At 42.2% G+C, this 27737-nt stretch overlaps 1 protein-coding gene across 1 annotated transcript in view; it reads left to right on the top strand.

Annotated features, from left to right (window-relative positions):
- The first annotated feature begins 1840 nt into the window (after nt 1-1840).
- The window catches only part of SPINT1 (serine peptidase inhibitor, Kunitz type 1), a 59720-nt gene continuing 33823 nt past the window's right edge, over nt 1841-27737 (top strand). The window contains exon 1 of the mRNA XM_089523155.1: nt 1841-2288. Within this exon, the coding sequence (XP_089379281.1) occupies nt 1841-2288 (448 nt within the window). The remainder of the gene's footprint in view (nt 2289-27737) is intronic.

Genomic DNA, 27737 nt, shown 5'->3' with positions numbered 1-27737 from the left:
GACATGCCCTACCTTTCAACCTCCTGCCCAGAAAGAATTCCAAAAGGTCCTCCATCTTGAGCATGACTAAGAAGCATGAATTTACATTTCTACAAGTGTTTTTGGGTTTTATTTGGTCATCTCCTCCATTTCAGTCTTCTGTCCAGGAGGAAGTCCAAAATGTCCTCCATTCTGAGCCTTGGAAAGAAGCATGAATTTAGATTTCTAAGAGAGTGTTTGGCTTTTATTTGATCATGTCCTCCATTTCAACTTCCTGTCCAGGAGAAATTCTGAAACACTCTTCATTCTGAATGTAGTTAAGAAGCATGATATTATTGTTACAGTGGACCCTTGTTATACGCTGGGGTTTGCTTCCAAGATCCCCGTGGATAACAAAATCCGTGGATGCTCAAGTCCCATTAAATATAATGAAATAGCAAAATAGTGTCCCTGATAAACACTGGAAAATCAAGGTTTGATATTTGAAATTTATACTTTTTTTGAACATTTTCAAACCGTGGGTGCTTGAATCTGGGTATTAAAAAATCTGTGTATAAGAAGGGCTGACTGTATTATTATTATTATTATATTTATTTATATCCCACCCTTTTTCCAAAACTAGGGCTCAGGGCAGCTTACAATATTTTTAAAAGCATACAAAAACTGTACATTAGAATAGATTTAAATTATTCCAATATTCAAACAAATTGCATGTTAAAAGAATAAAATACAGTTAAAAGGGTACAAATGTTTAAAACAAGGCAACAATGTAGACTCCTAAGAGAGTTTTTGGTTTTTATTGGGTCACCTCCTCCATTTCAAGCTTCTGCCCAAGAGCAAGCCCCAAATGTCCTCCATTCTGAGCCCAGGTGAAAAGCATGTCCTTCCATTTCTGAAGAGAGCGTCTGGCTTTTCTTTGGCCATCTTCTTCTCCCTTTCAGCCTTCTTCTGCCCAGGAGGGGCCCGAAATGTCTTCCACTCTGAGCCAAGGCAAGGATCAGGAATTGACATTTCTACCAAGCCTTTAGGCTTTTCTTTGGCCATGCTGCCCTCCCTTTCAACCTTCTGCCCAGGAGGAAGTTCAAACTGTCTTCCACTCTGAGCCTAAGAAGGGAGAGTGCTTTTGGCTCTGGGCCCCACAACCAACTCCAGCTCCCAGAATTCCATAGCAAAGAGCCAGACAAAGAGTTAAAGCGGGGCCAACCCGGTTTATCTCTCCAGTGTGGATGCAGCCGTGGAGGCCCCACCTGGCGAGGAGGGCGGAAGCCGGAGTTAAAGCAGTCCCTCCTCCTCCTCCTCCTCCTCCTCCTCCTGGCTGCCGCTGAGTCAGTTTCACCTGAAACTCCAGGAGAGGCAGGCACTAGTCGGGACTGAGTCCCCTCCAGGAGGAGGAAGAGGGAGAGAGAGACCCAGGCAGAGAAGGCATTAAAGCCCCAGGGCGGAGAGGGAGAGGGAGAGGGAGAGGGAGAGGGAGAGGGAGGGAAGCCCCAGCAGCACCTTTCCCCAGCCCCAGGGGCTCAGGAAGCCCAAGAAGGCAGAGGAGGAAGGGCCAGCTCCCTGGCTTTGCCCTGCGAAGACTTGGGAGCGGAGAAAGCGCTTGAGCCCGAAAGAAAGAAGGAAGGAAGGAGCCTCGTCTGGAGGGGCATTTGGGAGGAAGAAGAGCAGGAGGAGGCTGCTCAAGCCTCTTTCTCATTTCATAGTTCCCTTCTTTCTTTTCTTCCCTTCCCTTCCCTTTCTCTTCCTTCCTTCTTTCCTTCCATTTTCTTTCTTTCGTTTCCCCTTCCCTTTCTCTTCCATCCTTCCTCTCTCTTTTCCCCTTCCTTCTTCTCTCTTTCTTCCCTTCCTTCCTTCCTTCCTGAGGATGTCCCTGGGCGTGGGTCTGCTGCTGCTGCTGGCGCTGGCTGTCCCTCTGCGGGGCTCCCTGGGCCAAGAGGAGGGCGGGGAGGCGGCGGCCTCCTCCTCCTCCTTCGGGGAGCGGTGCCTGGGCCTCTTCACCGGGGGGCTGCCGGAGTTCGTGCTGGACCCGGACGCCTCGGTGGCCAACGGGGCCAGCTTCCTGGGCTCCCCTCCGGCGGAGCGGGCCCAGGACTGCGTCAGGGCCTGCTGCCAGAAGGCCCGCTGCAACCTGGCGCTGGTGGAGGAGAGGCCCGGCCTGGAGCCCCAGGCGGCCGTCCAGGGCTGCTTCCTCCTGGACTGCCTCTACGACCAGGCCTTCGTCTGCAAGTTCGCCAGGAAGGTCGGCTTCCTCAACTACGTCAAGAGGGAGGTCTACGACGCCTATGTGGCCCTCAGGGAGCAAGGGCACCGCGGTAAGCTCCAGGGGCAGCCCAGGCGTCAGAGCGCTCGAACGGCCAGGGCTCCGTGCTCTGGAAGCCTGGGAACGGGGGTGGTTGTCTGGTGCCCCAACAAGCTACCATTCCCAGAATCCCCAGAGAGAGAGAGAGGGGGGGGTTAAAACACTGGGACAGGCCTTGAAAGATCCAGGTTCATGTTCCCACTGAGCTACGAAATTCAGTGCTCTGGGGAGCCCTTGGGGAGGAGGAGGAGGAGGAGAGCCATATGCCCTGCCTTGAGCTTATGGGAAGAAAGGGGGCTGTGAATCAAGGGATCGTTTCCAGGGTCAGAGTGGCAGGTCTCTTCTACTGCTGCTGGATGGGGAACAACCTGAAGCATAGACTCACAGCGTTGGAAGAGACCTCCAGGGCCTTCCAGTCCAACTCCTGGCCGTGTCAAAGACACAGGCAAATGACTGGAAGAGGCCACCCAGCCTCTGCTTAACAAACCCCAAAGAAGGAGACTCCACCAGACTTTGAGGGAGGATGTTTCAAACAACTCTTATGACCAGCAAATTCTTCCTAAGGTTGAGGTCACATACCTTTTCCTGTTGCTTGCATCCATTGCTCCAGGTCCTAATCTCTGGAGCAGCAGAAAACAAGCTTGCTCCATCCTCAATATGACACCCCTTCCAACACTTATACAGGGCTATCATATCACCTCTTAAGCTTTTCTTCTCCAGGCTAAACATCCCCAGCTCCCTAAGCTGCTCCTCATAGGGCATGGTTTCCAGACCTGAATAAACCTCATGTTCTGTTTCTGGATTTTCTGTCATGCATTTCCTTAGCCTCTCTGGGAAGATGCCAGACTAGATGCTGGACTAGATAGGCCTCTGGTCTTATAGGTCTCTTTTTATGCTTCTTTTGTTATACAAGCAAGCAAGAAGAAATACTATTTCAATTGGGCAGCTGTTGTTAACTGCCTTGAGTCAGGTTCGACTCATGGAGACCCCATGAATGAGAGACCCTTCCAGGCCTCCCTGTCCTCAAGTGCTCTGTTTAGGTCCTGCAGGCTGAGGGCCATGGCTGATTGAGTCTATCCATCCGGCATGCAGTCTTCCTCACTTTCTACTGCATTCTACTTTCCCTAGCATTATTGCCCTTTCTAGTGCCTTCTCATAATGTGACAGCCTTGGCTTCCAAAGAGAGTTCAGGCTTGGTCTGTTCTAGGACCCATTTGTTTGTCTTTTCGGCCATTCGCGGTATCCTGAGCACTAATCTCCAGCACGACATCTCAAATGAGTTGATTTTCTTTCTATAAAAGTTCTTCACTGTGCTGCTCTTTCACCTGTACATGGTGATGGGAAATAGCATGGCCTGGACTATCCTGACTTCAGTATTCAGTTTTATATCTTTGCACTTTAAAATCTTGCCTAGTTCTTTCATAGTTGCCTTTCACAATCCTAGGCTTCTGATTTCTTCTCCTGATTTGGCACTGAATAATAATTTGGGGCATCCTGATGATTCTTTAAGAAAGGATTAGACTAGATAAACAAGAGAAGGAGAGCTCTGTTAACCCAATAGTTAAAGGAAACCTCTGTGTCTAGGAGGAGCATATCTCTGAACAGCTGCTCATGGGCACAAACAATGGGAGAAGTTCATTACTTTCTTGAGAATGAGGGACCAGAGGCCTCTGCTCACCACTGTTGGTAACGGACTGTTGGATTTAATGGAAGTTAGTCTCTTCTAGTAAGAATTAATGTATGTGTATGAAACAGATAGGCACCACAATGCGTTTTTCACTATTTTGCTTGTCAACATTAATTAATAGATCTTCAGACTTCTTCCTGAATACAGCAAGAAGCTCCCAAGTTATTTTAAGTATGGCACTAACAAACAATCTCTTTCTATCTTATCATATTACTTCATGTGTACCAATACAAATCATTCATGCAATGAAAATCCATCCTGCATCCCCATTTGGTGTGGAGAAAGGATGATGTTGAGTATTTTCATGAGCAAAATTGTCAGATGTGAAATGTCTTTTTCAAAGGCTTTTCTGCGCAGATAATTTTTACTTCACGGTTGCATATGTTTTGAGTACATTTTAGTTACTTGTCCCTCAAAGTCCTGCTTCTGTTCTGGAGATGTTACATGTTCCGTGGACAAAAATTGCTGTAACCATTGCTGGGGAGCAGGATGAGCAGAAACCAAATGGCACCACACGCAAAGAGCATCTTTTGTATTCCCCTCTTACCATTTGTTTCAATTTTTGCAGTTCCAGTCAGAATAATTCAAATGTCTACTATCTGAGCAGCACAGAACTGATATAACGGTCCTATGAGCATTCACACTGACAAACCACAAAGGTTAAAGCAGTTTTCTTGTAAGGCCAATGTTTTCAACCTGACAAAGGAACTGAGAAGGTACTTGAGCACATAGTCTTGATTGGTGGGTCCCAGGACATGGTGCTGTAGGCATTTTCCTGGGTCCATGTCCCTAGATCAGAGGCAGAGTACTTGTGGCTCCCCCAGGGCTTTGAAAAAAATACCTTTTTGGACTGCAGTTCCCAGAATCCCTTAGTTAACTTGGCCTGTGGTCATGCTGGCTGGGGATTCTGGGGTTAGATTCTGTGAAAGAAACTTTTGCAACCCTTTGGCCATGCTGACTGGGATTGTTGAGAGGTGGAGTCTAACATCTAGAGGACAATTGATTTCCTGTGCGCCCCCCCCCCCACACACACACCAGTAGTGTTGTGATTGTGGTTCTTGTCTGAAGTCATGGCCAACTGGTTAAAGACAGTTAGATTAGCTCTCATGAACTAATATCCAGTGTGTCTCCCTGGTGGTTGTGAACTACTTTTCAAAGAAAAACGAGGAACAGCTTGATTACCATTTGCTGACCCACAAAAGATTACTGCCTGCTAGAAGGCTCCACTAATCCATCTATGACACAGCAATGTGTTATAATCCTACTTGCCCTAGATCCAGATTATGGGAGTGTCATGTTAAGTATAACCTCTGATTACTGTATAGCCGTGTGGAAATTTCCCAGGAGATAGTAGAAAAGATGTCTTCTTCTGCCTTATATTCTTTGATCAAGGACAGCTTTAAACTCATTTGAATGAATAAAGTGGTGCCAGACCATGTGAAGTATTCTGCTTAAACAAAGGCCTGTTCCAGACTGCCAAAATAAAGCTGCTTCGGGTCTCTTTGGAGTTATGCTGTTTAAATGATGCATGCACCCTAAGAATCCGGAAGCTGCACCAAAGCTGCACTCCAGTGCTTAGGAATGGAGTGTGGCTTTGGCGCGACCTCCGGACTCTTAGGACCCATGCATCATTTAAATAGCATACCTCCAAAGAGACCTGAAGCAGCTTTATTTTGGCAGTCTGTAACAGGCCAAAGATTGGATTTGAGCTGTGTGATCAGTAGTTATAGTGCTGAAGGAAGGGTCTGTAAGAGGTGGTGCAACCATCCAAAGTGTTTTCTTTACTCTTTAAATTTGTTCTAGTGTTTTTTTTTTTAATTGATTCTCAGATGTCAAAAGAATAGTGGGAACAAAGCAATGTCTTCTCACTTTCTGTGAGAAACCCTTAAAATTAAAATTCTTCTTTTTGCATCATCTAAAGAAGCCCATTGAATTTCTGATTCCAAGTGTTAAGAAAAGTTTCATTTTAATGGGTCTGTTATGTTGAGCCCCCTACCTTCTGTTAAATAGTTTTATATTTTCCATTCTAAACGCCCCTCTCCCCTTTGTGTCACAAGAATTTCAAGAATGTATAAAAAAATCTAAATGTAATGCTGGAAATGCCATCAGGCTCAATTCTGAGCCTTCTGGAATACCTCATCCCTTGTGAAATAAGTGACGGTTCTCTGTTCGAAGGAGATACTGTAACTGCTGGGCAGACATGCCTTGATTATGGGCCTAACAATATGTGATCAAACTTCAGCATCTGCACTTAAAATAATTGGTAACAGACCTCAAAGGCTTCTCTCTGCATCATTACAGAACCGAGAGCAGAGCAGACAGTGGACCAATAGTGTAATTTGTGACATAGTAGTTTTTGTATATTTCTGTAAAGTCGCACAGCCTGGAATCCCACCAAGTGCTATAATGTTAGGGATGTTTGTAGAGTTTGGAAAAGTTCGTATTTTGAATTACAGTTCACAGAATCTATCAGCATGCATGGCTGTGCTGACCTGGAGATCCTTGGGGGTTCAAGAAAATAACTGTCCAGGCTCAGGATATTTTAAAGCCTCTGCTACTTATTTGTGTGCAGTGTGTTCACTCTTCTCTGTCATTCCCCCTCCTTTTAAATAAAAAAACAAGGTTAAGATTCAGAAGTTACAATAACAAAGTCAACACTTTCCTTACTCCTAGCAATTCTTCTTGTCTCTTCTTTGCTAAGGCAGTTTTAGTTATTGTAATGTGCTCATAATTATTTTCACTGTAGCGTCCATCCTTCTTTTTTTTAACATTACTCTCCTCCTGCCCCTGTCATTTTATATTGAGAAGACTGGTTTCACATGGAAGCTTGAAAATTTTCTTGTAGAATTACTACACATTTCTCTTGCGCACTCAAAATCACTGCAGAATTCCCCAACGTTTAGTGTGGAAATTTCATGAAATTGTAAGAAAAGTGCTGGTGTATGTAGAACTTACTAATACAGTGAAATGCATTAGTTTCACTTCCTTTGCAATGTAAGAAATATGTTGCTGACATATTGTTGTGTTGTTGTAGGTAGGGAAAGTTGTAAAATAATTAAGAAAGCTTAATATAATAATGATAATTTAACCTGGAAACCAGGTATCTGAATGCTTCCATGCAAATATGCACATGAATTTAGATTATAATCTCAGGTCATGCCTTTTGTGGTTGTTGATGGTACAGATGCTGTAGCTGACCTTGGAAAAGTTACTTTTTGGACCACATCTCCCCAAATGTCTCTGTAGGCCATGTATTCCAAAAAGGTAATTTTTCCAAACTCTGCGTGCTGCAGTGCTTTTCTCAGAAAGATTGCTTGGTGACTACTGTTTTACTCTCAATCATGATTTTTGTTTAGAAGGGACTTCAGTCTTTTTGTTGGTGTTCTCTCTGTGTGTGTGTGTGTGTGTGCATTAGTTGCATTAAAGCTGAATAGTGGAAATGTGGCTAAGGGGAAAAAATCACAAGTTGAGTAAAGGGAACGATGCTTGGCTCACAGCCCCCGAATAAATGATTTTAAGAGATCTGATGTATAAACTAAGTCAGGAGGTGGGGAACCCTATGGAGAATGTGAGGCTTGTTGAAACAGGGCAGGTGAGTGCATCATTTCCGTTGAGCAATGGAAAAGAGTGAGGCTGTGCAGGTGTGTTTCTAGGAGATGGGATTAACAAAGCCTCTGAGCAGTGAGATGACTTCACCTACTTGGCAAATACTTCAGTTTTTGTGTCACATTTCTTTTATCATGACCTTCTAGAGACCTCTGCAGATATTCTCCTCTGCTGTATTATAGGGACTGGAAGAGACAAAGCCACAGTGTTTTTCTTGGAGTATGGAAATGTTTTTCATGGATCATCACTCCCATGAATTCCACAGCTGCATGTTTTGCATTAAGTGTCCCATTTCAGGAGAAAAAACTTTTGATAGCATTTGAAAACATTATGCCCCTAAATCATCCCTTCCTTTTAAAATATGATTTTTTACAGAAGACAAATCAATATTGTGATCCAAAGTACATTAATCATCCATCCAATCTGAGGGCAAAACAAACTATAGTGGGCTCAGGACCCCCATGGATACTAAGATTCATGAATGCTTAAGTCCCATTATATACAGAGGGGTATTAAATTGGATCCCTTATATAAAATGGCAAAATCAAGGTTTGCTTATTAGAATTTTTGTTATTATTGTCATTTCAATGGAGGGCCAACTGTATGAAGTCAATTTCTTGAGTGCAGTTTTGATTTTAATTGTGGGAATGGGATTAATGTGCATGCTTGAAAGCTTAATTACCCTCAGGACTGTGTGTATGTGTGTGTGTGCGCATTAGCTGCATTAAAGCTGAATAGGGGAAACGTGGCTGAGAAAAAAAATCACAAGTTGAGGAAACAGCCCCCAAATAAATGAATTTAAGTGATATGATGTATAAACTAGGTCAGGAGGTGGGGAACCCTATGGAGAATGTGAGGCTTGTTTGAACAGGGCAGGTGAGTGCATGGGTATAGAGAGTTCTTCCCTCTGCCTGTCATGGTCCTGAGGGGAAAATGCCTTTCCCTTGGGTTCTGCTTCTCTTGATTCAAATGGCTCTCTTGGGGAGGGATTTCTGTCAAGACTGTTGCTGTGTGTACTTAAAATTTGCTGATCATCCCTCCCCCACCTATTCTGAGGCTTCTTATGGTCTTCTTTATATACATAAATATGTGGTGGTGTTATTTTTTATATCCCACCTTTCCTCTGATGAGCTGAAAGTGATGCACATAATTATCTCTTCCACTTTATCTGGAAAAATGTGCACTTGGGCCAGCTCTACCATTAGCCAGAGTAAGGCATCTGCCTCTGTTGGCGAGCACCATGGAATCAGAAAGCTGTGATACATTGTTGAAGGATAGAACAGTGGGTGCCATTTGCTCCCTTAGTCTTCCTTTGGATGGTGTGGACAGCACTCTCTGATACTGAGATCAGGGCATCTTTTATACATGGAAATGGAAGGCAGCTGTCATCTGGCCTTTTGCTTCTGACAGCAGAAATCTTTGACCAGCACTGCATATTGTAGTCATGCCGTGAACACTCTAACTAGATTGAACAGTGGTGGAAGGACACACAGTGCATAGCGGAACAAGACAAAACATCAAAGCAACTGAAAGGAAGTACAGGAAACAAAACACAATCAGTTGTCTCCTTGCTATGCAGCTAAACCTATGTCTGGGCTGGGCCACTTCGGACTGCAAGTGGGTGTTTGGGGGGGGGAGAGGCTTGCATGACTAAATGTCCTTCTGTGTCAAAAATGAAGAATTCCCTGCACATAGAGAACTACATGCCAGGGAAAAGGCTAATTAGACCCTCTTACTCTGACACCTCGTTTCCTGTGTTTAACAGATTTATTATACGGAGAAATATTCCATTGTCCCTGGTTGAAGTCTAGAGTGACCCAGCTTGGGGTCAAACTATATATTGCATTAACTGCACAATGTAGCACTCTCTGGCATGTTTTTATTTACTCTAAGGAAAGGGGGTTTGCTTCAGTCTGTATCAGGATAATTGGGCATGGGATGGCAGATTTAATCCATCAGAAATTCAGCACACACATGCATGTGGCAGTTAAAGGGCTGGAAGATGAAACATTAATTGTTGCCAGACAGGGAGACCATTTTTCTGGGAACTAGGTGGAAGATGGAGTTGGTTGGATCAAGAACTTGAAATAAGCATAGACTCATATAAATAGCCATAAATAAATAAATAAATAAATAAATAAATAAATAAGAGGAAATGGATCACCAAAATAACTTCAATTGTATTTAAAATTACTGTAATGTTAAACATTACTTTAATTTTAAATAGAAATAAACAACTTACCTAGGGAGCAAGGAAGGCTGTGACCAAGTGACCAATAGTTAAAACCTGCTCTCCAGGTTTTAACTACTGATGGGCAGCTAAAAGGTCCTTATTATCACTTTCTATGGTTTGTCTATAAATATAAGCTAAATTGGGCTTAGGCTGGAATGCCTTTCAAATAGAGGGTATTTTCAAGCAAAAGACTGTACTCGGCCAAGTCCTCACAAGAGAGATCTTGTCTTGGTAAAACAAGGCACTTTGTATATATGCTACAGAATTACAAGGTGGCAGAGCTGCTCAAAAATATCTACTTGTCCTGTTTTCATGTTTATTTTTATTATTTATATATTGGATTCATACTCCGCAAGTGCATCAAATTATTTTATGTTAGAAATTATAGGAAATATATAGAGGAGAACAAGCATGATAATAGTGGTTTGAGCAGTGGACTCCAGGAGACTGGCGCTTACATCCCTGCTTGGCCATGGAAAATGGGTGACGTCAAATGTTCTCAGCTCAGAAGAAGGCAGGGGCAAACCCTATCTGAGTAAATTTTGCCAAGAAAACATCATCATAGGTTCCCCTTAGGGTAGACAAGTTGCACATGATTTGAAGGCACAGAGCAACAGCAACCAGAGAAACATTGCAGTGGAGATGTCACTATTCCTACGGTACAATTTAGCAGATTAGTGCTATAGATTTTGTAGAAAGGATGCAGGTGAACTATGTTTCAGACAGGAACTTCCAGCCTTCTATTAAGTATGCTGGCTAGGACTGATAGGAGATGCAGTTCAGCAACATCTGGAGGCCACACTTTATTCACATACTCCTGCAGAAGGAGTGAAGATCCATACTTTGTGCAATGCATGCACTGTGCAGTATGTCCCTGCCTCTTGCCACTGGGGACCAAAAGGCAATAGGCTGTAAATTACTGGTAGGAATCAGGTAGCTAGCAGGCCACATGCAGGGCCCATGTATGTTGGCGGCTACCAATCTCACCCACCCAAACACCAAACAGAAAACCATTGATCCTGGGAACCTTGTGGCAGTACAGTTGTCATTTAAAACAGGTTGCACCCCTGTATGTTGTTCTAGCTAAAGGAATTTCCCTCAAACCAGAGGTGAACATTAATTAGGTAAACATTTCTGATAGGAGATTTTGTTAGCAAAGAGATGGTGCTAGCCCCTGAAGGGTTGTAGGGTCTAGGAAATTGCCCCCTCCAATCCACCAGAGTTGCTTATCCTCTCTCTAAATCTAATTCTTATATATCAGTTTATTGGGTTCTCCTATTCTTTACAATCCCAGAAATAAAGGTATAGGTGGAGGGCATAGGTGACTGTGAAAGACCAAACTAAAACAAGTGTCAAGGTTGTGTTTGTGAGGAAGAAATAGGCAGTTCTCCTGACGTTCTTGTGCTCCTAGTAGAGAGAGAATTGGGGCAGGGCTAAAAATGGGATCAGAAGAGCCAGTATGATGTAATGATGTGACTATTGTACTGTAATAGGACTCTGAGAGTCCAGGGTTTCAAACCTTACTCAGCCATGGAAACCCCTGGTTAGCTTGGACAGTCAACTCTCTCACCCTAAAAGGAAGGCAATGGCAAATTGCCTTAGAATAAATCTTGCCAGGAAAATCCTATGATAGGCTTAACATAAGTTAGAGTCAGTTGGAATACTCACAATAACAACAACACCAACAATCAGAAATGAATAGATATGTAGAAAATAACGTTTCCTTCATCCTCATTTCCCAGTCAATAATATGGGGACGATGTTAACTCCCAGTTCTGATGTTAACAAAATGACTGTGAAGGAATTCTAGTGTACTTGAAAAATAATTACTAATAATGGGCACCTGCGGGTGTGTGTTGGGAGAGTGGGGAAACCTACCCGGTATCTCTGGGCTAGTAAAACATTAAGCATGTAGGACTAGGGTTGTGGTGGTGATGATGATGTTGGTAATAGCAAAGGATGGACCCATAGTGTCACATGTTAAAGGGATGGGCACCTCCATTGCATTAGTCCACTTCACTTCCCTTTTCACCATCCTGTAGGCCAAATGCCTCAACTGGTAGGTCCAGTGTGATTTCTCGGAGCCCTGCCCAGTTCTGATGGCAACCTTCTACCTACTTCATAAAGTGGTGTTGACCAATCAGGTCACAAAACATTGCGACATCCCATTTATGTGTTGACTTTTGCAGTCAAATATACACACCACTCAAGTTGTGATATAAATTACGATTCTCTTAATGTTGTAGTTCTCTGTTCCAGGTACAGAAGCTCAATTTACACCTGGAGTTGTTCAGTTTGCAAGAATTCTCTGTTAATTTCCTTAGCTAGAAAAAAGTGGTGAATCTCCTTCAGCCTAAGGGAGAAATTCACTATCAGAGAAATTCTTGGGGGTTACATTCCAACAGTTAATGGGGTCAAAGGCAAAAGGGTGAGACCCAAAATATGAGCATATTTTAAAGTACGGCTCTTATTGGTAGTACCTAAATCTTAGAGAGACTTTTCAGTCTTTTAGAATGAAGAAAACTAAAAAGCAGCTGGTGTGCCTCCAAGGGTCTGGATGTAGCCTCTGGGCTTGCATTTTCCCAACCATTACTTAGAAGAAGCTTTGTGTGTGCCTGAGTACCACATATGCAGATCTATTTCCCTCACTGAAATAACCTTCCCCCTTTTATGTTCCCCCAAATTTGGGTATAACTAGTTAGAAATAAACATATTCAGGGATATCGATGTTGCCCATTCAGCAAAATCCAACAAAATCCACATAAAAGCAATACTTTTATGAGCCAGCCAAAATGCACAAAATAGATAATGCAAGATTTTGATGCTCCACTGGCTTCTTCATCAGGCAAAATAGGTTTTTAAAAATGTTGACGGCACAGAACAACAAATAAACTTTTCCTTTTTCCAGTAACATACAACCATGATTATAACATGAGGGAAACCATTGCTCCTCTTTGTAGTATAACTCCAGTGTATTTTTAATACACTTTTACTTTTATCAAATGAACAGCATTAACTTTTACAACCTTTAAGGCAGACCACTAAAATATTTTATTTCCAAAGAGGCACAAAGAAAATGTAAAGCCCTGCAGAGCAATTGGTCTTTGAGCAGCTGGGTTCTCCGAAGCAGAAAGGACTGTATTTTAAAGGCAATCATTTAAATATAATTTTCTGATTAAAAAAAAAAATCTGTGTATCATTCTTGAGTCTTGTTGGAGCACAGGTGTACTGGTCTCAGCATACTATTATGCCACTTATTAACCCTGTGGGTAGGTGTGCATTTACTTTGCATGTTGTCTTAAGCCAGAGATGGGTAAAGTGAGGCCAATGATTTATTTTTGTGGGTCCTCCATGGTATCTCATGCCCCTCCCTTCCCACCATTGGCTCCCCATTGCAATTCTCCATGTCTAGAGCCCTGTAGGAAAAGGAATTTTGCAACAAAACAGGGTGCAAACTCGACGTGGACTTTATCAACCACCACCCACAACATTTTCAATACTTGTGTGGCCTGCATTGGATGTTGAAAGATTGCCCTCCAAAACCCTAAAGTTGCCCATTTTTGTCTTAAGTTGCTTAGTTGTTTTGTACAACAGGCTAGAAAGCGTGTAGCTTTCAGATTTTTTTTTGTTTAGAAAGGGCTAAGAAAACCTTTTGTTAGGTTTGCTTAGGGTTGTCATAAGCTGAAATAACTTGAAGGCACCCAACAGTAACAAAACTAAGAGTGATCTTTTCATTTTCATTTGAGAAATGGGAAAGCAGAGAGTTCCTTTTAAAGAAAATTCAACTGTTATTGTAACAAACCGATGGAAGAACCAATTATTTCTTAAAGTAACTTTCCAAATTCTATATCTGTTCTCCCCACCCTTCAGCTGTCCTGCTGGCAAAAGCCCTATGATGATTCTCTAGATGAGCTCACAGTACTCTGAGATAATAATAATAATAATAATAATAATAATCTTTATTTTTACCCCACCTCTCTGTCAAAAGACAATGAAGAAAATATAGTTCAAATGTATGAAAATAAAGTAGATACACTTTAAGAAGATGATAGATATCCATATATGTAAATTTGGAGAGAAATGGAACTCTTATTTTCTTAGTTGTATCAATGCTCTTCAAGGCTTATATGTTTGTTGTGGCTACTACAAACTGTATTTCTGTGAGAATGACACTTTTCACCATAATCTCTTTCCTTGAGTTGACTGCCATGCTGAGGAGTTATCAATTCTCTAGCGAGTTTAAGAGTGGACAGCATTCCTACCCAACAGAGCTGTTGGACTGCAAACCCATCTGGCCTAACCAGTATAGCCAATGGAGAGGAAGTATGGAATTTACATTTCAGCAGCATATGGAGGGCTACAATTTGCCCATCTCTGTCCTAACTCTTTAGAAGCAACAGTGTACTGTGTTTCTCCTATTGTTTTCTCTGCAAAATGGGAATATTGCTACATGGAAGGGCAGGTCACATAAAATTTTTACCGGCAGCACTGTGCCCTGCTATTTAAACTATGACTTCATGGGTTTATTCTAGGTCTAGGCAAACCAGTTCTGTGGCATCAAAACAATAACATCCTTGAATGTCTGCCTGTTTTTAGAAATGCACCTTCTAATATTGTGAAATACTTGGAAGCACATTCCACAGTTTTAGTTTATGCCATACATTTTATGGATTGGCAAAAAAAAAACAAAAAAAAAAAAACCCTAGTTAGAATGTTAGACTGGGACTTGGGAGACTTGGGTTCTAGTTCTTACTGAGTCACACTTACTGAGTGACCTTGAACAGTCTGTGTTTGCCCCATTTTATATGATTATTGAGAGAATAAAAATGTGGATCAGGAAGACCTTCAGCTCATTGGAAGGAACTCAGGATGTAAATATAACTAATAAAGAATGTTGCTGTGTGCCTTCAAGTGTTTGCCTCTTATGATGACCCTCAGTCGAACCTGTTGTGTTTTTTTCTGAGGGAAAGTGTGTGACTTGCCCAAGGTCACCCAGTGAATTTCCATGGCTGAGTGGGGAATTGAACCCTGATCTCCAGAGTCATAGTCCAGTGCTCAAAACCACTGCAGAACACTGGCTCTCAACTAATAAATAATATAAATAAGCAAGGACTGAGGACTTTTGAAGTCTGATTCTAAGCACCTGTACATGAAAATAAGTTCTACTAAAATGAATTGGGGATTTTCTTGGAAGCATATGTCTTAGCATTGCAGTGTTGGTGGTGTTTTGTAATTCTCTGCTCTAGACATCATAATCAAAAACATTCTAAGGAAAGTTGTTGTGTGCTACAAATAGAGAACTTGAAACTTAGATGGTGTGTGATTCATCCAGGGTTAACGTGTGGCTTTTAATCTGGGTTTCCCAGCTCCAGATATAGAACTTGAAGTCATACCCAGACTCGAAACTTAGGCAGAACCCTTCTCTGTGTTGGTCTCATAGTTCCATCCCCAGGTTCCCATCACTCACCTTTGCCCTAGTACTCAGTCCTCAAGGTGACCACTGTAGGAACCAATGGCTGTGTTGATCAGTGGGTTCAGTATGGTAAAGCATGGTCAGTTCTCCCTTTCACTTCTTAAATGTAAACGGTCAGACACAGTTGTAGAGAATAAAACCTGGCAATATTTATTATATAACAAATGTTAAACATGAATGCCCCAAACACTTTCCACATTCCCAGCTCCCAAAACCCTATTCAGATAGTCACCCTTTCTCCGACACACCTTAACTACACTAAAACTCTTTTCTAGAGAAACCTCTAATTTATTTTCTAACCTCTTCTGTAGACTCGCCTTCACAGCATCCCTGTGCTGTGATTTGTTGGCTTTAACCAGGTTTGCTCATATTTTCTCTTCACACCTTGTATGCAGCAAATGGCAAATTGTAGCATATTTGAGAATTTTTCAAGATAGTCGTAAAGACAATATCCCCAAGAGTTTTAAATTTCCAAACAAATATAGGTAATTCTGAATTTGACATTAAGGCTTCTTTGCCCCTCCCTCCATCCCACTCCTACCTTCTGTTGCTGGAGTCATAGGTTTGAGTTGCTTGGTTTATTGTTTCATCTGTTCTTTAGTCATCACTGACTAATCTGAGTCCATCTGATTTTAATGGGTCTGCTCTGACTCAGTTTGCGTCCAGCCCACAATCTTTTTAACTACAGCTACTGCATGGTCGTTCAAAATTTCCAAGGCAGACTGACGTGAAAGTAAAAGTATTCTTGCCACACAAGTGCCTAAAGCAGGGGTGGGAAGATTGGCTGTGGGCCCTATATGGACCCCACCCTTCCTTTTTTGTTTTGTTTTGCATCTCAGCTCTAGAAGATAAAATAAACGCTGTTCATGTTTGGTATTGTGATTTTGCAGTGACATGGTTTGCCATCAAAAATGGCAAGAAACGGCTACTACAGTTTTTTGCCTTTCCATCTTCCTTCCTCTTCCTTGGTGGTGATGGCACTTCTATACTCATCCAGTCATGTAAGGAATACATGGGAAGGATGAGAAAACTAGTAGTTGGTGGCTGTAACACATATTCCTTCTCCTCTTCCTCCTGCTGCTGCTGCTGCATTGCCTCCACAACCTGATTGCTTCCCAGCAGCTTTGCAAACTTGACAAATACAAGTGGATGGCTGCTTCTTTATTGTCCTATAAAGACATGAAAAGGAAGATCCAGGAGGGAAGAGGACACTTGGACAGCAAAGCAGCAGAAAGAGTAATGCAAGGAATGCATGTGTGGCCATCCCCTGGATTATAACTCATTCATTTTATGCAATTGATCTAGGAGTTACCTGACAAGAGTCCAAAATCCAAAATGTTCAAAAAAGCAAAACTTTTTCATGGGTGACAGATGGTGACACTTTTGCTTTCTGATGGTTTGGTATACACAAGCTTGGTTTCATGCACAAAATTATTAAAATACTGTACTGCATTTTGCAGGCTGTCTACTTAAGGTGTCTATGAAACATAGCTCAATGAAAATTATGTAGATTCTTCTCCAGTGACTTGCTAAAACTTTCTGAAACCTGGGAATCTAAACCTAACCCGATGGTCCATCATATGAGATAGTTTGAGAAGACTTGCTCTAGATTAGTAGTTCCCAAACCTATTTGGCTACTGCCCCCTTTCCTCTTTGGTGACAACCCTAGTGCCACCCCCAAACCTATTTATTGATAATAGGGCTAATGTTTCTGCAGGAGCAACCTGGGTAGTGGTGTCTACCTCAGCCACACCCAGCTTGCAACTACTACTTCCTCTGCACTTAGGGTTGCCATTCATCAGGACCTCCAAACCGGGACAAATGTAGGACAAAATTTTCAAATGTAGGGCACATTTTTTGTGTCCTACATTTGAATAGGAGCCTTGGAGGCTTTCCCTCTCGGCCTGGGCCCCACCCTCGGCGGGGGCGGGGCCCAAGTGGGGAGGGACTCCTCCCCTTCAGAGAGGCTTTCCCTGCAGGCCTTGGCCCAAGCTGTGAGGGAAAGCCTCCCTCAGCTTGCCATATCTCGCCCGGGGGCGGGGGCAATCCCAGGGGCGGCGCCAAACCGGGGCCTGACCGTGCGGACCCGCCCCAAACTGGGAAAGTCCCGCCCCCAGGCAGGATATGGCAAGCCTATCTGCACTAAGCTTCTCATGAGCAAATACAGCAGTAGCAGTGGCCCGGGCCTGCTCCTCTCTCTCGCCCATGCTGATCTTACAGCAAAAGGCAGGGCTGCTGACCAAGCAGCCCGTTGAGCAGCAACAGAACAGCTGGTTGAGTAGCAGCTGAGAGGCCTCTTGCCTGTATTAGCCTTTACTGCTGATAAGGGTGACGGGCTTCTAGGTTGCTGCTCCTAAGGTGACCATGTTCAAAAGGAGAAGCTTCTTCTCAGCAAGGAAGGACTCTTGGGGCAAGAAAGGTGAAGGACTCTTTTGAAGAATCAATCCTGAATACTGTTCGCCCTCCTTCCCCTTATATGTGCCTTCGTCACACAGCTTCAAGTCAACCTCCCACCACATAAACATTGTTTCTTCTGCTACTTCTTGGCCCATCCAACAAAAGAAAGCAGGAACAACTGCGCAGCTCCAACCTGCCAGCCAAGCCCTGTCAAAGATCAGATGTACCCAGCTTGCTGGGGGGGGGGGGGGGGAAGGTAATTAGCTTACAGTTGTATGCCATCTAGAGACTGCTTAGTGCAGTATGAAGCAATATATAAATGAAGTTGCTATTGCAAATGTGAAAAGTCTTTTCTGCTGCCACTTCTCTTCTGCCGCCAAGTGCTCTAACCCCTCATTGCCACTAGGCTTGCCATATCCTGGTTTCTCGCAGGACAATCACGGTTTTTAACCGTGCTGCCTGGCCTGTCCTGGGTGGAAGCCAGTCCCGGCTCCTGGCTCCCTCCTCCTCCTCTGTGGCAGCAGCATGCAGCAAGGCCTAGCTGCCTTGCTAGGCCTTGCTGGGCCCAAGGAGGGGCTAGGGACAGGGCCTCCATTGCTGGTGACAAGGCTTCCTGCGGCAGTGGACCCGCACAGGGCCTGAGCCAGCCAGCTGGGCCCTCTGGAGGCCGCCATGGAGGAGGTGGGGGAGCCGCATGGGGCCTAGCCGGCCGGCTAGTCCCCAAAAAGGCCACTGCTGCACCAACAGAATTCTCTGGCAGCAGGGGAGCCATGTGGGGCCTAGCTGGCTGGCTAGGTCCCAAAGAAGACCTTTGCCGTGGCAACGGCCTTCTCCAGAAGTGCGGGACCTGTGCGAGGCCTAGGCCCCAGAGAAGGCTACTGCCGTGGCAACAGCCTTCTCCAGTGGCGAGGGAGCTGGGTGGGGACTAGCTGGCCGGCTAGGCCCCAGAAAAGGCCTTCTCCGGCAGCAGGGGAGCCGTGTGGGGCTAGCCGGCTGGCTAGGCCCCAAAAAAGGAGGTTGCCATGGCAAGGCCTCCTCCGGCGACAGCGGAGCTGCGCGGGGCTGCTGCAGCAGCAACTACTTGGCAGCATGAGCTTTCCTAGACTAAAGTCTGCTAGACTAAAGTCTGCTTCCTCAGATGCATCAGTCTCACAGGAATGATCTCGATATCTTTGAATTCTACTGTTGTGTGCTTTTTTAAAAATAATTAATGTTTTCGGGTCCTAGTTGGTTGTGTCCTCCATTTTTCTTGAATGTTCTACATTTTCCGGACAAATTTTGTCCTACATTTTGTCCTACATTTTTTGTACTTTTGTCCGGGTTTGGTGGTAGCACATTATGGCAACACGAATTGCCACCATAGTCTGAAAGGTTCCCCTTGTCATTCTTGTGTGCCAATATTTTGACTGAAGGACTTCCTGCTTCCCCTCACTGCTCCCCTGGATCTTCGCACCATCTCCAGGGAGCAGTGCTTTGGGAATCATTACTGTTGAGCACTATGGCTATTTTGCCCTAGCTGTGGGGGACTGTGTAGAAATAGATTAGAAATGTTAAGATGTTCAACATAAGAGTTCTCACAGCCACAAGTTGTTCTATATATAAAAGCTACTTTTTAGCAGTTCTCATTTATATCAGGAGCAGATCTTGACCCCTTCAAGTTAAGGTCACTGTGAAATACTTCAGATTACAACAGGGACTGCTCACAGCAATATATTCCCCACCTAACTTCAACTACAATTATGAAAAGTACTGCTCACTTCAGAGCAAAAAGGGAAAGGGCGTGGAAATGAAATCATTATCCCTGCTTGTCAGAAAGTCCCTGGCTTCAATCTTGTGAACCCTAGCTCTGCTGTACTATCTATTTATTTTTATTTATTTCATTTTTATGTTGCCTTTCTCCCAGAAAGGGACCCAAGGTGGATCACAAATAAAAACTTATTTTTTTAAAGAAAGACCCTTTACAACAAAAATACAGTACAGTACTACCATTTATGGGTAGGTGTGAGCATGCTGTTTCAAAAGGTGTGCATTCATGCATGCATGCATTTGATTGTTCAGAGTTTATTTTTGAAATTGATCACAACATGGATGGTTTAAGTTAAAGTAGTCTTGTTCCTTTACCAGAATTGTTGTGAGAGAGTTAAAATCTGTTATCTTCACAATAGCCTAATCCATTTTAAGGTCATTTGGCAATGAGCTTGTCAGATTTACTGTGGAAATTGCAGTTCTGTTTCCCTGAAAGTGTGGGAAGCCAAGCCTGAGAGAACACAAAAGAAGCACAAGCCCTGTGCTGGGAGAGACTCTGAGCAATATCTTGTAGCTCAAAGTATTAGAAGTGCTGAAGAAGTAACCATGGGAATGATTTGATGAAGTTGAACTTTGGTCCGAGTTTATGGCTTGCAAGTGCTTTGAGTCAAAGTGTAGAGTTCATAGATAAAGGATAACTTGTGTTTTGATTTGCCATGGGTACTTCATCCAGAATTGTATGATGTACTTTGATACTAGTATAGACCTTGTTACCCACTCCTGTATAACTGTGTTCAGTGAATACATGTTGAATGAGAAGGCTTAGGTTTTACTAGTTGCATCTCCAATTAAAAGTTATTGATGTGAGACCATTGCTAGAGACCTTAGAGCAGCATGGAGGAACCAGTGTCTTACTGAATTTATACCTTGCCTTTCTCCTGGGTTGGAACCCAAAGCATGCCATGAGATATTGTTGAACTGCAACTCCCAGCTTCCTTTGCTACAGATGTTGACCATGCTAGCTAATAGTGAGGGGATTTGGAGTCCAACAATATCTGATGGAGCACACGTTCTTCATTCCTACCTTGGTGATTGCTGCCAGTCAGAAATAAACAAATGCTGGACAAGAGGTGTAATATGATTCTATAGAAGACTGTTTCATAGTTTCTCATTTTCCATGGAGCTTAGTTTTTGTATGGTTAGGCTACAGACGTTAACTTGGATGCCCACCCCCTTCCCCAAAGTTAGGGCTCGTTCAACGAACAGATTATTTTCAACTTTGTAAAATTAAATTTGCAGTGTATTTTGGACACTAGCTGGTTTAAAAGTACAGTTGGCCCTTCTTATACACTGATTTCTTATACACAGATTCAAGCATTCACAGTTTGAAAATGTTCAAAAAAAGTATAAATTTCAAATATCAAACCTTGATTTTCCACTTTTATAAGGGACACCATTTTGCTATGTCATTATATTTAATGAGACTTGAGCATCCACGGATGTTGTTATCCACGGGGGATCTTGGAACCAAACCCCAGTGTATAACAAGGGTCCGCTGTAGTGCTATTTCATGGACCAGCAACCCTTCTTTTTGCAAGTACTGTAATACATTTCTTCATATGTGACATAGGTGTGTCCCTTTTGTTCTTTTAATTTCCCTGTTGCAAATGAACATTTCTGAAGGAACAAAGGTTAATGCTGTGTTTTTTAAATGTTCTTTCTTTCTGCAAAGGTGAACTTGGTGCATTCAGCTTCAGTACTGGCCAGCATGAATTTAGTTCTGTAAAAGCTGAGCCAGTTATAGAAGTGAATCTGCCTTCTGTTTGTTTTTCTTCAACATGTCTTGAATGAAATTTGTTGTCTGAAACAAACAGGTAAGCTCAGTTTTGGCAAATTCCAGGAATGATTTGCCATTTACATTAAGAGGTTTTGCTCAGATGGCTTGACACTCCACAGGTTTACTTTCTGAACTAAAGTGGAACATGTATCAAAATGCTGTAGTATTCAGTTGCTCACAATTTAGGTTCCTGACCACTTTTTCCTCTATGCTCCCCCCATCGGTCTGGGTTCCATGGCCACTGAACATGCTTAGTTTTTCTTCAGTTGATCTCAGTTTATATGAGTAAATTACTAGTTCACAATCCTTGGAGAGAAACTGAGATACAACAAGAACACTGTAATAATAATAGCACACCACCACCACCTAGCTAAAATGCCAGTCATCAAAGCATCCATGGGCAATACACATGGTTGTAGTGTGAGTTCAAGGTAATGTATCACATCAAGGTATGAATAATGGTGCCTTTCTTGGTTTTCTGATAGAGCTTGCTGCTGCAAATGTTTACATTTATTTGGAAGTGCAGTATTCCTTTGTGTCTTTTTAAACCATTCTTAGCAATTCGTGGATGTGTGTGCTTTTCTGTGAAATACCATATATACTCGACCATCTTTGGCTGGCTGTACCTCTCCCAGAAATTGGCTTAGATCTTTTATTAAAAAGCTGTGATTTATAGTGAACAGGTCAATTTCTTACCACTTCTGTAGCACTTGGCATATTAGGCAGATTGTTTTGTTTCCACAGGTGAATGGCTGGGACTGAGGTTACCTGTGGCATTTCATCTCCTCAGAGTGAAGCTTTGGGCTTTATTTTAGCCATGGTGAACATAGTTACACCAGTATAAAAAGCAGGAAAGGAGAGGGGATAAAAATGTGATAGCACCTTTAAGACTAGTTCTTATTTTAGCATGAGCTTTCATGGATATAAACTCATTTTTTTTCAGATGCTGTAAACTGATATAAAGTCCTCACATATAAAGCATATTTTTATATTGGAGGGAGCAGAATAGAATGTAATGAAATCCAGAAAGATGCAATTTTCAAAAGGTTGGGAAAGATGATATAGGTCTTTCCAGACCCTTACAGTAGTCAGTTAGTGGTGGTGTGTGAACGCAGTAAATCTGGTTATTAAAAGTCAGTCTCCCTACATTGAAAACTTTTTCTGAGATTATTCCTTTTGTTATATGGGCAGTAACGCGGACTCTTATATTAATATATGTATTGTGCCACGAAGCCATTGTCTTTGTTTATACACTGCTAACAATGGATGCAAGCTACAGCAAAAGAGATTCCACCTCAACATTAGGAGGAACTTCCTGACAGTAAGAGCTGTCCGACAGTGGAACACACTTCCTTGACGAGTGGTGGAGTCTCCTTCCTTGGAGGTCTTTAAACAGAGACTGGATGGCCATCTGTCAAGGATGCTTTGATTTGGATTTCCTGCATGGCAGGGGGTTGGACTGAATGGCCCTTGCGGTCTCTTCCAACTCTATTATTCTATGATTAAAAATTGTGAATATAATTAAACTCAGCTGTTTCTCTTTCTGGTCTTGGTTACACCAAATATGTAGGACACACAATTTTCCTGGGTCCACTAACCTAGCTTGCTCCCTTGGGTGTGGCAGAATATGTTGTCCTTCTGCCTAGGCAAGAAGTAAGTTTCAGCTGCCAGTCCAGTCATATTCTGTTGATAGGCTGTGGAGGGGATGCAGTTTTGTCTTTCATCTCAGGTAGGCTAACCTTGGAGGTTTCTGTTAATGTTCTCGGGTTCCTCAGACAGAAGGTTTGACACTGTACTGCTACAGTGGAAAGGCTGAAGCACAATGGGGTATGACAAACACCACTGGCAGGAGCAGAGCTTAATAGCATAGTTGGTAGGAAAACAGTCCTACTACTACTCTAGCCAGCCAGTTGGGCAGGTGGCTGGTAGAGAATGGGTGTGACTCAGTGGCGCATATTTTGCATGCAGGAGGTATCAATTTACTGTTGTGGATGTGAGAGAGCTTGGCCTGAGACCTCTGACTGGCAGCAGCCCAACAGGTAAAACTATATGGTTCTGGGATTGAGCTAGGAAAAGTTATGTTTCTGGGTGTAAAACTCCCAGAATTCCCCAGTAAGCATAGTTGATAGTCCTTAACAAGTAACTTTTCTGAATAAGAAAGTACAGTACTCTGCACAAAATAAGTGTGATCTGTGACTGATGTTGCTGTATCCCCTTCCATAAAATGAAAGAGGGAGCATTCAAATGTGATCATGGTAGAAGGGAGCTTTGCCTTCAGTCCATATAAACATTCTCCACAGCCCCACTGACTTTGCATAGAACAGGGGAAATAAAACAACTTTCACGAGGAAATAATGTTGAGGAGACTGATCCTGATACATGAACAGTCTGAGCCATGATAGGAGGCAGCTTATGTTAAATCTTTGTGACATGAGAATATCCTGTTGCTACAGTGAAACCGATCATAAGAGTTTCGGTGGAGAAGGGGTGACATAAAACACCCACCGGGAGTTATTTGTTTCCAAAGTGATTCTTCCTTACAGTGTTATCAGGGAGCTGATTTGAAAATAGCAATGACATACTTTTAGTTTGCTACGCTGATGTTGCAATGTGCATCCATGGTGCCTGTTATTTGTGATGCTGGCTGCATGTGTTTTTTAGTCAGACAGGTGGCCTGTTGCATTCTTTCCTTGATAGTTAGTCAGGATAGCCAATCTCCAAATGTCAGCTTAGATAAAGGTGATGGTCAGGAGTGCCTATTATAAGCTTTGGCTGATACAGCAACTGTGCCCCTCCCTAAAATCGTAGGAACTAAAGATGATAGTACACTTGCTGGTAAGGCTGGATTTCTGCAATAAGCTATACATTGGGCTACCTTTGTACCAAGTCCAGAAACCTCAACTGGTTCAGAATATGGTAGCCAGATTGATTACAGGTACATACAGAAGTGATCACATGGGTGCAAAGGAAAAGAGAGTGCCTGTGAGTGTTTGGGGGGACTAATAAAAACTTTTGAGTGTGTCTTGAATATTTTGGAGAATAATATACCATGTTGGTTGACACTGACATTTTTTTTATTGGCCTTAATTATCTGCCCGTTTTAATTGCTGAAACTCAGGTAACATAGCAAATACATTGGTTTACTGTCTTATATAAAGGCAGTCTAGTTAATGTCACTGGAAACTTCCTGGTACATTTCATTTTGACGTCAAAATGACTGTAAGTTGTCCTGTTTATGCTGTCTGCAAATGTTTTGTGCTGCTGCCTATTAGAACCCCTTCTCTATCTTAGATGAACAGCATTTGCTGCTCAGAAATACATTGGAACACCTTTAAAAAAAATAATCCAATTTTAACATGTGCTAATAGATTCTCACCTGCACTAAAATTGAGCATTGAACAAAAGGTCTGCAGTTGAACTTTCAGGTATAAAAGACAACCGAACATCTGATTCAAGGGCTTGTTTATGCAACCAGTAGATAATACTTGGAGCCAGTGTGGTATAGTGATTTGAGCATTAGACTGTAACTCTGGAGATCGGGGTTTTGTTCCTTGCTCTGCAGTGGAAATCCACTCAGTGAACTTGGGCAAGTCACATTATTCCAGCCCCAGAAAAATCTGTGATTGGGTCACCATAAGTCAAAAATTACTTGAAGGCACACAACAAGAAGATAATACTTCTTCCAAGCCATACCATGCTTGTTCCAGACTTTACCACTGCAGATGGTTTCACTGAAAAATGATTCCTTGCAAGTACTCTTACTCCTCCTCCACCTGTCCTTTGTAAGCATAACAGCTTGTGCAAAATTTGCCCCTCACCTGCATCTTGAAATGTTATTGTTCAAGTTAAATACTTGCCTTTTCCAAATAAATATAAAGATGTTTAATTTAGCAATCGAGCTAGGAACAATGGCATCATTAGGATTGGTGTCACCTGGTGCGGTGACTCATGGTGTCATTCCCATTGACCTCCTACCATACCAAATCATACACAATCCTTAGTAAAGAAAATTGTTGTACTAATGTTACTCCTAAATTGTAATTCCTATATATCACTGAATGTAATGGCAATAGTTGTGACATAAACAAATAGAAAAATTAAAATTATACCTTTAAATTATAATACCATATGCACAGCCTAAATGTATTTAGATGTATACAGTTTCATATGGTTAAAGTGAAAAAATTGTAAATTTTGTGATGTTTTTAAAGATTCTTTTTAAAAAACAAAAATTTGAAATGTTTCCTTTCTCCTCCCAGTGAGCGTCATCCCCATTCACACCATCTGTCCTGAGCTCCAGTATTTTAAAAGGATGCAGGTGAAAGCCACAGCCAGTTTCTGCCAAAAGGCAGTTGTTTGGGAAACAGTGGTGTCACCCCTCCACACACACACACTTAGGTTGTTACCTGGTGTGACCCACGCCCCCGCCCCCAAATGACACCCCTGGCTAAGAATCAGGCAACATGGCACTTTCAGAATAAACGAAGAGTAGTGAAACAGTTACAGAACTCATTACTGTAGGTTTCAGTCTGACAAATTAAACTGTTTCAAGTTTTGCAGTATATTTGGAAGGATACCTTAGCAATTCTGTGATGCCTATCATAGTTGTTATTTTTGTTTAATTATTTTACATATATTCTACCTTTCTTTCAAAATGGTACTCAAGGTGGTTCATAATTGAAGTTAAAACAAAATACAGTTAGAGCAATGAGACAGTACAAAAGGGTGGTGGGCGGAAACAATCTTGTAAAAACATTAAATTTAAAAAGTTTTAAAAGGTGATTAAAGATGATGATGATGATGATGATGATGATGATGATAAAATTACAAGTGCAACTCAGCTCAGTTAAAAGATATTGTGCAACAGATAGTTAACAGTCAAAAACATGGATAAGCAGAAAGGTATGACATTTGCGTAAAACTTTTAGTTTTAATGCCTCTTCCTTAAATGGTTTGCCATTTCCTCAAAACTTACATTTCATGCCACAAAGTAGCAGTCAGTATGTCAGTAGCAGTCAGTATGACACAATGTCATTGGAGTATAGTTGCTAACACAGCTAACAGTGCTTGGAAAGGTTTTTTTTTTTTTGTTGTTCAATTCACATTACTCATTATAATGTTTAAGCCAGGGTTCTGAAAGAGATTGTGAGTAAAAAAACAAAGAGAACTTTTTTTGCGGAATAGATATAATAATTTTTATGCAGTGGCATCCTGAGACCTGAAAATTATTTCAAGGGTTCCTTCAAAGTAAAAAGGTTGAAAAAGACTTGAAATAACACTGTTCCTACTAGTCTGCCAGAGTGAAACATGTAATGGTTGCAGAGAAGAGGGAAAATTTAACAGGTATTGCTTATCATGCAATTAATTAACAAGCAACACTTTCTGAAATTCCCTCTTCTACACAACTGTTAAAGGAACAGGAGCTCTCTCCGACTTTCACTCTGGCAACTCTAATTCTCATTGGTTTGCTTTTGAAATGTGAATATCCTGTTCCTTGTTGCCCCTGCAAGATAGCTCACCTCATGATGATGATGACAACAACATAATAATAATAATAGTTTGTTTCTTACTACTGCTTATAACATTATTTCAAGTTTTGACTAGTAACTACAGGTGTGAATAATGTTCCAGAAGGAAACTAATGGGCATACAAAATAATAAAGGATGGATACTGGGGTGGGAAATTATTTTTCACCCCCAAAGGCCAAGTTCCAATCTCAGAAATCTCAAGGAGCCAATTCGTGGGAGAAAGTCATGGAGGTGGAAGCAGTTCAAAGTGCAGGGGGCCAAGGGATGTTTTTATCAATTTGAATAGTTCTCCACGAATCCATAAAGCACAGCACAATTCTTATTGTTCTATGCAACAACTTTCCTAGGTTTTTCAATGTGCTCTGATCTCAGAAGATGGAGCTTGCAGGCTGGATGAAACACTGTCATGGTCTATCTAGGTTTCTCATATGTAATATATACAGCCTCTATTGTTTCTGTCTGATGAAATGATGTAGTCTCCCTCACTCCAACAAGGAATAAGAAAGTTCAAGAGTGTAAGGAGTGCTTTTGAGATTTGTAGGATTATCCACAAGACTTGGGAACTTTCCATTGGCCATGCCTAGTTCTGAAACTTTAGGCCTGGGCATCTTGTTGTGTCAATAGTTGTTCAGAACCCCATCCATATACCTTTTAAGCATCAGTTGATCCTTATTCTAAAAATTGAGTTGGGCTGCAATTCTGTGCATCCTTCTTTGAGTGTAATCTCTTCTTGGACATGATAAAGGTTTGATCACAAATAAATTTGCTTAGAATTTATTTATAAAATGCCAGGCTTGGTGCTGTTTAAATAAATGTTGAAAAGTTCATGTCTGCAGTCTTGTAGTAAGCTGCCTTGGATTTTGTACCTATACCAGGAAGAAGGCAGGATATAAAATGAATGAACAAACAAATGAAAGGAAGGAAAGATGGAAAGGGGAGGGGAAGAGAAAATAA

The sequence above is a fragment of the Sceloporus occidentalis genome, unplaced genomic scaffold (assembly GCF_023333645.1).
Source record: "Sceloporus occidentalis isolate IW3139 unplaced genomic scaffold, rSceOcc1.0.p SCAF_4, whole genome shotgun sequence".
Taxonomy (NCBI): Eukaryota; Metazoa; Chordata; class Lepidosauria; order Squamata; family Phrynosomatidae; genus Sceloporus; species Sceloporus occidentalis.
Note: the sequence above shows the minus strand (reverse complement) of the source record. Positions and strands in the feature narration are given on the sequence as shown.